The sequence below is a fragment of the Spea bombifrons genome, chromosome 12 (genome assembly GCF_027358695.1).
Source record: "Spea bombifrons isolate aSpeBom1 chromosome 12, aSpeBom1.2.pri, whole genome shotgun sequence".
NCBI classification, from domain to species: domain Eukaryota; kingdom Metazoa; phylum Chordata; class Amphibia; order Anura; family Pelobatidae; genus Spea; species Spea bombifrons.
Genome location: NC_071098.1, coordinates 30,355,421 through 30,368,439, shown reverse-complemented (window position 1 = coordinate 30,368,439; position 13,019 = coordinate 30,355,421). Strand labels below are relative to the sequence as shown.

Genomic DNA, 13,019 nt, shown 5'->3' with positions numbered 1-13,019 from the left:
ATTTTCTACTCTGCTTCTACTGGTCAAACTGGGTGATGTCCAAACAGGTTAGTAATAGCCATACATAAAAACATTATCCTATTATGCAATTTATTTATTTTTATTAAAAAAAATACAAAAAAAATAAATAAAAAAATAAAAGTAAAAATTAAAAAATAATAATAAATGTTTAGATGATTTTGGCTATTGTTTTTGGCTGTTGTAGTTAGTTTCCATTATTTGTTCCATTATTCTATTATTAATTGTCCTTTTTTATCGAGAAAATGTAATTAAAATAATATATATATAAAAAAAAGTGTTGAAAATATAAAATTTTATTTTATATACTTTAAAAGTAGGTACTTTCTATTGTGACATTCTGCAAATTTATTACAGTTGAACTATAAGGTGATCCTGGTTTACGACAAAGTTCTTTTTAAGATAATAGACCCCCGATAAGCGTCTCTGTTTATACCGGTGAATTTTTAATTGGCGCTACAGACAAACAGGTGACAACAACATAGTTTATTCCCAAGGGAGATGGGAGCAGATGCAAGGATTCCGAGAGACGCTACAACGTCTGTGAGCGACATGCGGGTACCACTGCCGGATCATCATGTTAATACTATCTCTGAATTATTTTAATCCCATAACATTTTTAAATAATAACATTGGGAGGAACATATGGACCACGTTTTAAGAAAATAAATAGAGTGAAGGAACTTAAAGATGCATGGGACAGGCATTCGGCTCCTGAATCTAAGACGAGACCGACGACTGATGGGGGCAGACTAGATGGGACCGAATAGATCGGCCCGGCAGGCAACCGGTTGTCATTTGGGCTGAGATGTTTAACATTATTATTTTTGTTAATATGGTCAAGTCATTAAGTTGGAAGCTTTGCAAATCTGCTGCGGCACTTACGGGGTTAATAAAGCTTTGACATCTCTTTTTCGTCGTCCTTCTTGCCTCCAGCTAAATCAGTCTGTTATCTCCTTGCACCTGCCGTCTCTTTTCCCCGCACAAGACTGCCAAACAACAAAGCTCTCATTAACTAGATGAGCGCAAGCAGAGAGCGACCTCGTGTCTCCCCATCAACATGAAGGACCTGATTATTTTAATGTGCTTCATGGCCGTTCTTCTGGTCCCAGGTAAGTGTAAAATATAACAAATATATATATAAAACTACTTTGTCTGATGTCTACAAGGAGCAACGCGTCCAAAATCAAGAACAATCAGAAGGAACATCCCATTGATGTCAACACCTAGTACTCGATAAACCTGGTTTGCGCTCCTGAAAGCCTCAACTAAGAGAGCTACTTAAAAGCAGTATTTGTTCTAGAGAGTATCGCAACATTCTAACAAATGAAATAAGATCAGACGGTCAAATGATTAAAAAATGACTCATTTAGAAAGTTATTTTCCGAAATATTTTACTCTTTTCAATAAAACATACCTTGCTTGACCGATACTTTGGATCACTAAAGTCGTCGTATATATGTAATTATATTATTTTATATATTAAATGTACTATTGTATTATATATATTTTTATTATATATTAAATCATAAAGAAATTTGAAGTCTGGAATACAGAATGTTTCTTTTTTCTTTTAATTTAGTCCCATTTTTATGTATCGACCTGCAATCATAAAAGCAAAAAAAATAGCTAAAACATTGTGAACTATAATTTTTATTATTATTATATATGTTGCATTCACTATCCAAAAAATTCTTAAGAAAACATTTGGCCGGGGGCACCTTAATCTACTAAATCGATATATATATATATATGATATATAAGGTCTAACACAACTTCTTGTTATCCTATATGATACGTTATGTAGGCCACGTATATAAAAAGCTATAACATAAAGAGGCAATTCAAAGGAAAGAGAACTAAGTGAATGATGAGACATTTACTCAAAGCACAAGACATATGTGGAAATTTGGTATTACAAAGAAACTTTCAAATTACTGTTAAATAAGTTAACCCAACGTCTGGGTATTTGTTGCGATAATGGGTAAAGCATAATGTTTAGATTTAATGACAGGGCTCGGGCGGCGCTTTTTACGACAATATTCATGGTAGAAAAAAAAGATACAAAAAATCAAATAATGAATTGAGAAAAGGAAAGTCAGTCCTTCTAATATGTTTTCTTCATTCCTCTAATTATAAGAGTCCATAATCGACTAAACCATGCACCTTTCGCGCTTGTCACCTAGGAGAACCTCTATCGTGTGTAACGTGCCAAGGAAGGTTTGGCTGCACAGGTCCTGCGCAGACGTGCGAGTCTCCCGGGGACGTATGCCTGGCCATATTCGTGATTACAACCAAAGGTAAAGAGCCTTTCATTCATTCGCTTATTCATTATTCTCACCTTCATTCTCATGCCATTTAGGCATGAAGCTACATCCCGAGAATGGAAGCCACCAAGAACGCAAACTACATAAAATATGACCTCAAATTAAAATACCAGCCGCTCTCTGATCACCTGTGTGTTAATAGGACTGTACGAAGAACAAGAAGTCATTCATTCCGACCTGAAGAAAGAAATCTTCGCATAAAGCAGTAAAGCTCCGGTGTTCGCTCCCCACAGTGTCTACTCTACCAGATCAATCGATGCCTTTCAATATGGGCTGGGGGTATAATATATAATATGAGGAATATATAGGGATATGATGGGTTAAAAGAGTCCATAGAGTTTGTTAATTCAGTGAGAAATCAGAGGCCATTTTGGGGTCAGGAAGGAATTTTTTTCCTTTTTGGGACAAAAAATGGAAATTACTATGTTTTTTTTTTGCCTTCCAGGTGGGACAAAGACTGGCTTTTTATTTAATTTTAATAAGATAAAATTCAATATACTGTATATCCTTCCACCAAGGTTTTTGGTACAAGAATCTCATTTTCCCTGTAAAACCAAAATCTGCGTGAAGACGTTTCTGAATGTCTCCTCAATGTTGAGAAGTGATTTGTTCTCCACAGGGAGGAACTTGAACATTCACTCGTTTATTCGGAAGTGCGGAAGTCCACAACATTGTCAACAGAGTGGAAACATGAAAACGCCGACACTTCAAATTTCTTTTGCCATTACTTGTTGTGAGATGGACTCCTGTACTCAAGAGCAGCCCGTTTTCTGTACGTATAGGCAATCAGATTCCTGGCACCAGTGGGATTAAAACCATTATAATACTGTGAGGAGCGCCAGACCAGTGGCCATGAAATGGCGCACGCACGGCCACCATGTTAATACTTTCTTGCTCTTGCAGTGTGCGACGGCGCGAGGCTGTAGCCAGTGGCCTCACTCTGCAGGGCATGAGATGGAGCAGCAGTATCTGTAGGTAGTTGGTCCTATCGGCCACTGGCCCACCGGGCATTTTGACAGTGTGCCAGATGGCAAGTTTGAGCCCAATTATAAGTAATCACATAACATCTTTAGCACTTAACTCCCTTAATGCAAGCGGATGGAGGGAGTGGGAGATGTATGAGTGGGCCCCATGCCTCCCCAAAGAGAGGCTTAAATCATGGGATGAGCTCCACTTACACCTCACGTGGCCTCCATGGGTAGCTCAATGGCCCATTTATTTCCCCTTTTTAGTTTAGTCTGAGAACCTTTAACTATGGTTGGTCGGTCGTAGGGCATCAAAAACATGAAGGACAGAGACACCAGATACCAGCAACCATTAGAGAAACCCTTTCCATAAGAGCGAGGGTGTAACAGGGGCTCCCACAATTACTTAACCTCTGAGTGTCTGTTTATGAGTTGCGTATTGATTCCATCTCGATGTCTCCTACAGCTGTGATTAATCCAATAGTCTACAAACCTTCATCGGACCCCAAAGCATTATGCCCTACACGTGATCCCTCTGATCCGTATCAATGCACGGAGCAATATGCAATGCCATGCGACAGTTCACAAGACTTGTGCGCGACGCTCTCAGAGACATCCGCCAATGGTAATTCCAGCGTTTCCTCATTTGTTTGGATTAATTTAATGATGAAATAGGCTCTGTTTACTCCTTGAACCAAAATATTAGGTTTGTTGAGTCATAGGTCATGGTACGTTAGGATGGTGTAACATTTACCCATCTTTAGTTTTATGCAGTACCCCATTTAAACCAAGTGTCCCCAAAGAAACAGCCTTGGAAGCAACCTCGGCTAGGAAAAGGTCCTTCTCCAAACCACATCCAAGGGGGTTCTTTGTATTGTAGTGACTACAACCATCAAGGGATGCGCAACTGGAAGCTTCTGTCTAAGCGGTGGGATCATAAAGACATTGGAAGGCTCTGGAATGGAGGTCAACCTTACCTGCATGAACACAACCACAAATAGCTCCCTGCCCATGCGTAAGTAACCTGGTACGATATGGATGGTATTGATGATACCTAAAAACATAAATAAAGCTGTGCTAAAATTTTGTTGGCATGTATGAGTTGACCTGCAGAAGAGAAACCCCACCATTGCCTTAAAGCAAGGTCCATTGAATATTTCTGTACATACTTTCCATTCAAGAACCCGTATAAAAAATGATCCTCGTACTGTTTTGTTGCACTGTATATGGGAGCCGCCATCTTGCTTTCCCATCATATGATTTAACTTGCTGTCTCGTCTATTTGTGATAATAGCTTTATGGAGGAACTGTGCTCCTGGAAACTGTTGCTAGCTCTATAGGCTCAGTCTGCCAGAACAATGCAGGAAGTGGCTTCTAACTTCCTGTTTGGACTGATGGTACAATTCCAATATGAACTTCAATGAAGGATCATGGGAATTAAAAGAAAACTTGAAAATGTAAATTTCCTGGGCAGGCATTACGTGGGGATCAGATCTGGAAATGTTAAATTTCATCATTTTAAAATAGTGATTGATGTTCGATTATGGTTTTATCTCCAGTTTGCCCGTTCTCTTTTAAACTTGTTTCAAATGGCTTATTTACTGGCATTTCTCGTTTTATTTTTTTCCCAGATTACTTCCGATATTGCTCTGTTTATACGATGGTGGATGCGTACAATGTATTTAGTCAGTTACACGGCGCATTGTGCTCGCCTGAAGAGGACGCCTGTGTGATGGAGTACAACAGGATCTTATACTGTAAGCTGACCTAAGGTTAACATACTTTAAATGGGGGGAATCCAAAACAAAAGAGGATAATGATGACGGAAAAAGGTTCTTGCTAGAGTTGGGGGAAAACCAAAAAAAAAGTGTGTGTTTTCATACAGAATTTAAATGGAGAGTCATGAAGACATGTGACGTGATATTACGGCACGCATGACATAATAGCGAGTAAATTGAGTCGTTGATTGGGTTACGAAGCCAACAATAGGACGTTTTCACACGAGTTCCAAGGGGTCACTCAAGAGTGTAGGAAGCTTCATGCAACATCATTCTGATAGGGCAAATCGAATCTCTAGTCCTGACCAATCAGCCAATCATATAGCTACCTGTAATGTTACGATCTCCTTTATATGGTACACCAACCGATCTGTCTCCAAAAGAAAAAGGATCATAACCCTACCGCAAAATCATCTCATTTCTGGTTTGTTCTTCTAAAAAAGGACATATTAGAATGAAAACACAAAATTTCAATGTAAACATATCCTACTTAAATAGTCACATTCTCTAAATCCGTTTTTTTTTTTAGGAAACCGTATAATTATGATTATTTTCACCTCTTATAAATATGGAAATAAATAAACTTTTGACCAAGTTTTAAGGAGATACATATAAAACCCATATATATAGAAAATATAAAAAATGTTGATTTTCACTTTTCTTTTCCCCCCAATGGTTTCAGATGGAAAGGAAAGCACCGAGCAAATAATACGATGCGGGAGGTCTGCAGACTGTCACCGATACGGTGTCATCACCAACCCGGATAAAACAATCCATTTCAGTACCAGCTGCTGTTACAGCGATTTGTGCATCGTCAAGCTGCCTACACGTACGTACAAAATTAATTAATTATTAATTATGTTTAATAAAAATGATAAAAAAATGTAGGATGATCATCAGTATCATGAACAGTATTGAAATCAATTATGTTAAAAAATAACTTTAATAGTAAGAAACTTTTTTTCCATGAAGTGCTAGTTTTAAAGCCGTCATCAGTTTCCAGGGTAACGGCTACAAATGTAGAATATAAAACAAAAATATATATTTTTTTAAACTTTTTATTTACAAAAATTACAGGAAGAAAATAGTTCATAGTTCATAGTGCTGCTCATAAATCAGGATTAAACATTGCTTTTAAAATAAATGAAATACTTAAAAAAATTATATTAATAATGATAATAAATAAAAATAATAATGTAATTATTAATTATTATTATTATTATTTCCTGAAATTTTTAGTAAACCTTTTATTCCAAGAGATCAATATAGCAGACTATACAAAGTCACCTTGTACAATTATTTTTTTTAATTCCCCCTTTTTAAGACCCAATTGTGCCATTTATTTTCAAAAATGTTAAATACCCAATTCAATTTTTTGACCTGCCTCATTCTTTTTTATTACATTTTTTTAAAAATCCTCTGGTATGCTGTTTGGCATTAATTGTTTGTTTATTTCGCATTTATCTTTGTTGGTGGGTAATCTTCTTTTATTATTTCTGTAGAAATAGACCAATAAGAAATTTTAAAAAATGGTTTGATATTTTTTGTATGTCCAAAAAAATGCAATTTTTTTTTAGTTCCCACCAACAGCCCCGTTAAAAATGGACTTTGGTGCAAAAGCTGTTTCTCCCCAACTTCCGATCAGTGCCTGGTGCAAGACACCATGGAGTGTACGGGTAATGAAACGAGCTGCGTCCGCTATACGGCGGTAGAAGTGACCCAAGGTATCCTCGCTGATTAATTATCTTAAAATGAAAGTTTTTGTGTAAAAAAAAAAAAATAAATAAAGTATCCAAAAAAAAATCAAGAAACAAAAAATTAACACATTTTCTTTCTTTTTTCCTTTGGATTTTAGGAAAAAATATCAGCTATGAGACATTGTATGGCTGCGCCACAGACCAAGTCTGCGGTTGGGGCAATCGAGTTACGAACAACGGGGTAAAAACAGTGGAGATGGAGATCCAGTGTGTGGACAGCGGTTCCGGCGTGGTCTATGTCCAGCAAGTCTTTATAATCGCCGTCGTATCAATTTCAAAACTAGTACTTTTTAACCCGTGAAAGCATGAACTGCTGAGCGCCGGGATATGATGTAATACCCTAGTTCTCCACCGGGTGGAAGGAAACTAAAGGACTAATACAATATTTAAAAAAAACAGCTAATTTTTAAAATATATTTAAAGAGAGGACTATGGGAACTTTGGCTGACACACGGATGTTTTGCTGGTGTTAAGAATTAAAAACAAATTTTTATTTATTTATTTGCTTTTAAATGGTGAACAAAACTGTATAACAAAGATATATTTATTTATTTATGTGAATTATATTTTTAATGTCCGTAAATAATCACATGACACGCCTGCTTCCACCCTGGAAGTTATTGTTAAATAAAGTAAAAATTGGGGGAAAAAAATACAATGTGGTCTTTGTCGAAAAGGTTGTTACGAGATGGAGAAATGCTAGCTCTTGGGCATGAGTCGAAATTTCTATCTGGACTGAATGAAGATTCTGTAAGAAAAAAAACACAAAATATTTTTGGATCATAGAGGTTTATGAATTTATTTATTTATTACCAGCTTTAATAAGAAAACCCCATATATTTTGGTAATTTTCCTCTACGTTGGTATTAAACTCAAGAAAAATGTAAAAAATTCTAAAGATGCCCTAAAAAAACCCCAACAAACAAGTGAATAAATATTTTCCTTGAGAGGCGGATGGTACCTGACTGATGTCATTAATGGAGAACAAAAAATATTTGTTGGAACAGACGCCCTTCATGTACAAGCGCTGATAATTACACGGTACAAAGGACAGGTTAATTATATGCCTTCGGCGCTCAGGGTAATGGAACAATTTGGGTCGTCTCAGCGCTAATCGAGTGATGAGCCTCACACATAAATCGCACGCGTCGTCAGCATTCAGAATAGGTATAAATTTCACTGTAAAAAACCCCAAACATATTAATCTGTGTGCGTCTCTTTAAATATTCTAAAATGCATACCTCCCAACTTATAAAACCGACCATAAAAGGAGATATTGTTTAAGGGGTGTGGTCAGGGGTGTGGCTAGGGGAGGCGCTTATTATTATTATTATTATTATTACGCAGGACCTATATGTGTAACTGACGAAGGCATCAACACAGTTTAATTTATTAACCCATTTCCTGCGGTTTCTATATACATTATCGGGGCTTTTAGGGCTGTAGAACCCTGCGATACCCTCATACCCAGCAAACATTCTCACCTCCTAGAAAAGAGGGGCATCAGGGGAGGAAAAATGAAAACCATGCTGGAGGTTCCATGTCATTCTCTGGGAGATCGATCAAAAAACATCCAAGAAAAACAGTTTTTGAAACGAAAAGGCACATGAACAGAATGGTGCATCTCTTGTATGAATATTTGTTGAGTTTTTACGCAAAAATTTTTACGTAACAAAATTAACTTAAAATTCCTAAATATTGGGATTTTATCTATAAATCAAGGTTGTAATATCTGCCATTGTGCCTCCTTTATTCATCACCCTAGAAATATCATATCAGGGTCCTCCAGCCACGGCTCCTGGGGCAACTTCATTCCTATGATTACTGCTCAACCTGGTTGTATGCTGTCTGAGACCAGACCTAGTCACATAAAAAAAAAAAAACTAAAAAAAAAGTAATTTCTGCTTGAGGGAGATAGGTGTCTCTAGATAAATCTATACGTATATATATAGAGAGAGAGAGGTTATTATATATATATATATATATATATATATTAATTTATTTTATCTTATTTTTAATGGAGGAATCACCTCTCTTTGGAAAAGTGAGTAAATAAATAAATAGAGCATGCTATCCAATATTTATTTATTTTATTATATTATATTATATTATTTTTTATATACTCATTATTTAAATATAGTTACTGTTTTATTCATAATTATATTTACTATAATAACAATCACTAATAATAACCACAGCCCCCATGTTAGAAGGTGCATTGTTTCTCCAGCAGTTTAACAGAGAATAATGTAGATGAATTTATATGGGAGCAGTGATTGCGCTAATTAGCCCAAGGTGAGTCAGGAGCAGGCTCTGTCTTCCTGGGAATGAGCAGGAAGCTTTTTTTCCCAAAAGCTTTTATATTTTTAACCTTCAATTATAGAATACATTTACTCTTTCATGTACATAGTCTATAAAAATTGCAAATTAGAGATATAGTTCCAAAAATAATAGGATCAAATGGCTGGAATAAAGTACCTGCCCCTTTTACTAGGGGGGGGGTATAAATTTACACCCAGTGTGTTCAAGCTTTATTTTAGGTTAAAGGTGGGTCTTGGTTGGTTTCTCCTTGTATTGGTGGGTGAAAGAAGGCTGAATTTATGTATCAAAATCTTTATATAATTTAATTATCAATGTCTTTGCATATATATAACTTTAGGTTCTATATGTTACACATATTGGGTTATTTTTTTATTTTTTTTTTTTATTTTATTTATTTATTTTTTTATTTTTTTTATGTGGTCTGGAAAGCTAAGAATGCCAAACTGTGAAATAACATGAATAATGTTATTTATTTTTTTTTTAAAGTTGACTTTTCTCTTTTCTTTTCTATAAATATAGGTGTTTCTGATCTGCCCAGTTAAACCAGTAGCCTGCGTTGCAATGAACTGGTTTCTTTCCATTTTTGCTTTCTCAAGCTTTGTGACTACAGGTTGGCTCCTATAATACCTTAATTTTGCATAATATGTTGTATTTAAATATACTTCCTAATTTTACCATTCCCCCCCCCATATTGATGGTTATCTGTTTAACCCTTTAATTGGGAATAACATTCTAGTTTAGGGCAGGGTTCTTATGGAACAAATGTATTTTGTGCAATTGAGTCCTGTACTATACAACACTTATTAACCCCTTAAGGACAATGGGCAGTCCCTAAACCCATTGAAAACAATGCATTTTGAGACCGTATATGTATGGGCATTGTCATTAAGGGGTTAAAGTAGATATTTAAAATGTATGCTTAATTAGAACCAAATGTTACATATTTCTTTATAGTCTTCAAGCAGCCCTTCCGCCCCCCCCCAAAAAAAAATCTGTATATGGCTACTCCTGGACCATAGGTTTATACAATAACACTGTTTAAATATATTTAATTTCAGAAATATGTAACGCTATTCATCTCCCAGCTAAGAGTTAATTCCCATGTGATTATGGTCTGGCTCACCATAAGTGTGAATGGTATTCAACAATGCTTTTATATAGTGGGTGTTGGAAGCTTTTATCCTGAAAGTCACGTGTTTTATTCACTCTCTTCCCAGCCGCTGGGTTCAGGTGTGTAACATGTATGAACAACACCGCTCCGTATTGTACCGGAAGTGCTCAGAACTGCTCCTTGCCCGTCTGCATGTCAACTCTTACGAGAAGCTCAACGGCGAGTGAGTGTTGGGTCTTTGGTGGAAGGGTTAATCCGTCTACTGCTGTTGAGCCTTTGCTTCTTTCCCAATCTGGGATGAGGGCAGTGAGCGTACGCCCCAACGGTCCTGGTTTTTGATGGACAGTCCTGCTTTGGATAGTTGGATAGCGTATTAACCTATTTGTTGCTTAAACCCCCGCTACTGCATTGTTAACTTAGACGTTGTTCCAAATCTCTTGGGTTGGGTCCATCGCCAATGAAGGTCTGTAGGAGGAGAACTTGAACACCCTAGACGCCACATACCCTTCAATGCGTGTGATAGCCGACAGGTCCCTCCTTACATTATCATGGTACCCCTTCTAAAGTGCATGGGGTGACCTCTGCAGACCACCGCCATATACATTTGCCCCTTTAATTGTCCTCTGCTACCTGATGTTTGGCTGAACCGTCTCCTGCACCTTCTTGACATAAACTTCCCATCGGAATTCCAATGAAACTGGAATTTATTACTCAATACAATCGTTACATGAACCTGAATGACCGGCACGTAGAGGCCTCCTCTCCACGCGCTCTGTAAACTCGGCTGGCCTTTAGTCTTAATCATGGCTTCCTCCTGCGTAGGCGCGAAAACGTTGGCTGGGTTCCAGGTGTAATTGGCTCTCTTCCGTCACAAGGAGCAGAATTCTACCAGCCTGACCCATTTGCGTCTTTAGGCTGAAGGAACATTGAGTACATTCTGTATTGTCTTCTCTATACCAAGTTCTAAAGACCCTGCCGGCAGATCGGCCCCCGTTGAGTCCCCTGTTTCTCCTGCTGTAACAACTCAAACCGTAATCAGTCGTTGGTCTCAGGATTCAGGAGCCGTATGTCTATCCCATGCATGTTTAATACCCTTACTGTATTACCCTCTACCACCTCTGCTGGGAGGCTGTTCCACTAATTTACCCTCTCAGTCCACACTCCTCCCAATACACTCCAAACAGGCTGTGGTAAAACCTAATGTACTCAAAGGCCAAAAAAATGAGGTTTCGGGACAATAGCCGTGGTGTACGGACTGGAAATTTCATTGATTGGGGGTCCATTAAATCAACTAATCCCTTGCACCGTTTCAGAGGGGGGCACAGTGACCGAGTTTGAGAGGAGCTGTGGGAGGCCGAATCGCTGCCACTTGATGGGTAGTATGACCAGTTACTCCGTCTCGACTGCAACCAACAGCACATGCTGTTCCTTGGACCTGTGCAATCCACCGGTGCCGACCTGTGAGTATTAATGATACAAACTTTCTCTGACTTGGAACCTCCTTTAGTACTGGGTTCTGATGCACCTTATTATTTTTCCTCCCCATTCCGTAGTACCTACTCAAACCAATAAAATGTTAAACGGAGTCCAGTGTAAAACCTGTTTTGCTCATAACAACCAATGCCCCAAGTTTGATTCCATTAACTGCACGGGAGAAGAAACGTTCTGCGTGGAATACGACGTTGCGGGTGAAACCGGTGAGCCGAGTATTCTATGAGTTCCGAGTCTTCTCGATTGTTTTTTTGCCCCGTAACGATGCCTTAAACGGAAGTTCTTTCTTTCAGGATCCACCACGATCTGGGGATGTTCCAGCGAGAGCTTTTGCCATTCTACAGAATCCCGTAACTCGGTGAGCGGGAAAGTCATGAACATAACCACGAAGTGCTCTAGAAGTGGGGCAGAAGCCTCCATTGACCAAAGCCTTTGGTTCTTGGCTGTGCTGATGCTGGGGAGCAAGTTTCTTTAATTCGTGCCCTCGGACTCCAAGATCCTCTGTTCTCTAGGGCTCTAGAACACCTTTCCTTTATTTCTGCTACGTGATCTAGAACGTGGGCTGGACTCTTGGACGTTATGAAGACAGCCCCAGAATTGTTTGACCTTTGTGTTGATTGTCAATTATATATAAATTTTTTTTTCCCCTTTTAACCCCACCCCCCCCTCTTCTCTGGGTTAAGGATCTATGCTGGGCAAATATACACTAGAGGAGAATTGTGAAAGCTTAAAAGTAAAAAGTGCAATTAACTTAATGATTTTGTATTGTAAGAAGTTTAAATAAAATATTTTTTTGTATCTGTGTGGTATGGTTTCTCAAACTGTAACTAATCCTATTAAGGGTAATTCAGGGCGTAAGACTGAAACTACAGCAGATCGGATATAACTAAGGACTGACCTGCAATGAGACGAACTAGGGGGTGATATGATGGGCTGCACTGATAAATCCATATTTATGGGAATGTCCCTGTTCAAAGTCTCTTCTGGACCATCGAGATCGCGTGCGTGTGTGTGTTTTGTTTTCTTTTGTTTTTTCTATATATATATATATTATTGTATTGTTGTACAGCATGGTTTCACAGCTCTAGACTTTGAGGGCCCCAAGCCTAACACAGTTTCTGGATATCCCAGCTTGAGCACGGCCATAGCATTTGAAAGTTCATTAAACTACTGGCACGCAAAAACACAATTCCTGGTTCTCGAAGACTGGAGCTGCTACAGTGCGTGTCTATCTAATGCAGGGGTCCTCA

The 13,019-nt window shown here is 38.0% G+C and overlaps 1 protein-coding gene and 1 long non-coding RNA gene across 2 annotated transcripts; both read left to right on the top strand.

Annotated features, from left to right (window-relative positions):
- The first annotated feature begins 5,786 nt into the window (after window positions 1-5,786).
- On the top strand, window positions 5,787-6,813 carry LOC128469955 (uncharacterized). Its single transcript, XR_008346006.1, has 2 exons — window positions 5,787-5,917; window positions 6,666-6,813. It is a non-coding gene; the product is annotated as an uncharacterized LOC128469955 (long non-coding RNA).
- Window positions 6,814-10,410: 3,597 nt separating this feature from the next.
- Window positions 10,411-12,244, top strand: LOC128469725 (phospholipase A2 inhibitor NAI-like). Its single transcript, XM_053451527.1, has 4 exons — window positions 10,411-10,501; window positions 11,592-11,738; window positions 11,832-11,975; window positions 12,063-12,244. Exons 1-4 carry the CDS (start codon window positions 10,411-10,413, stop codon window positions 12,242-12,244), a joined length of 564 nt encoding a protein of 187 aa, XP_053307502.1.
- The last annotated feature ends 775 nt before the right edge of the window (window positions 12,245-13,019 follow it).

Coding starts and splice junctions, on each gene's coding strand:
- LOC128469725 (XM_053451527.1), top strand. CDS start 10,411: ATGAACAACACCGCTCCGTATTGTACCGGAAGTGCTCAGAACTGCTCC. Junction 10,502..11,591: donor TACGAGAAGCTCAACGGCGA/GTGAGTGTTGGG, acceptor GCACCGTTTCAG/AGGGGGGCACAGTGACCGAG. Junction 11,739..11,831: donor CAATCCACCGGTGCCGACCT/GTGAGTATTAAT, acceptor CCCATTCCGTAG/TACCTACTCAAACCAATAAA.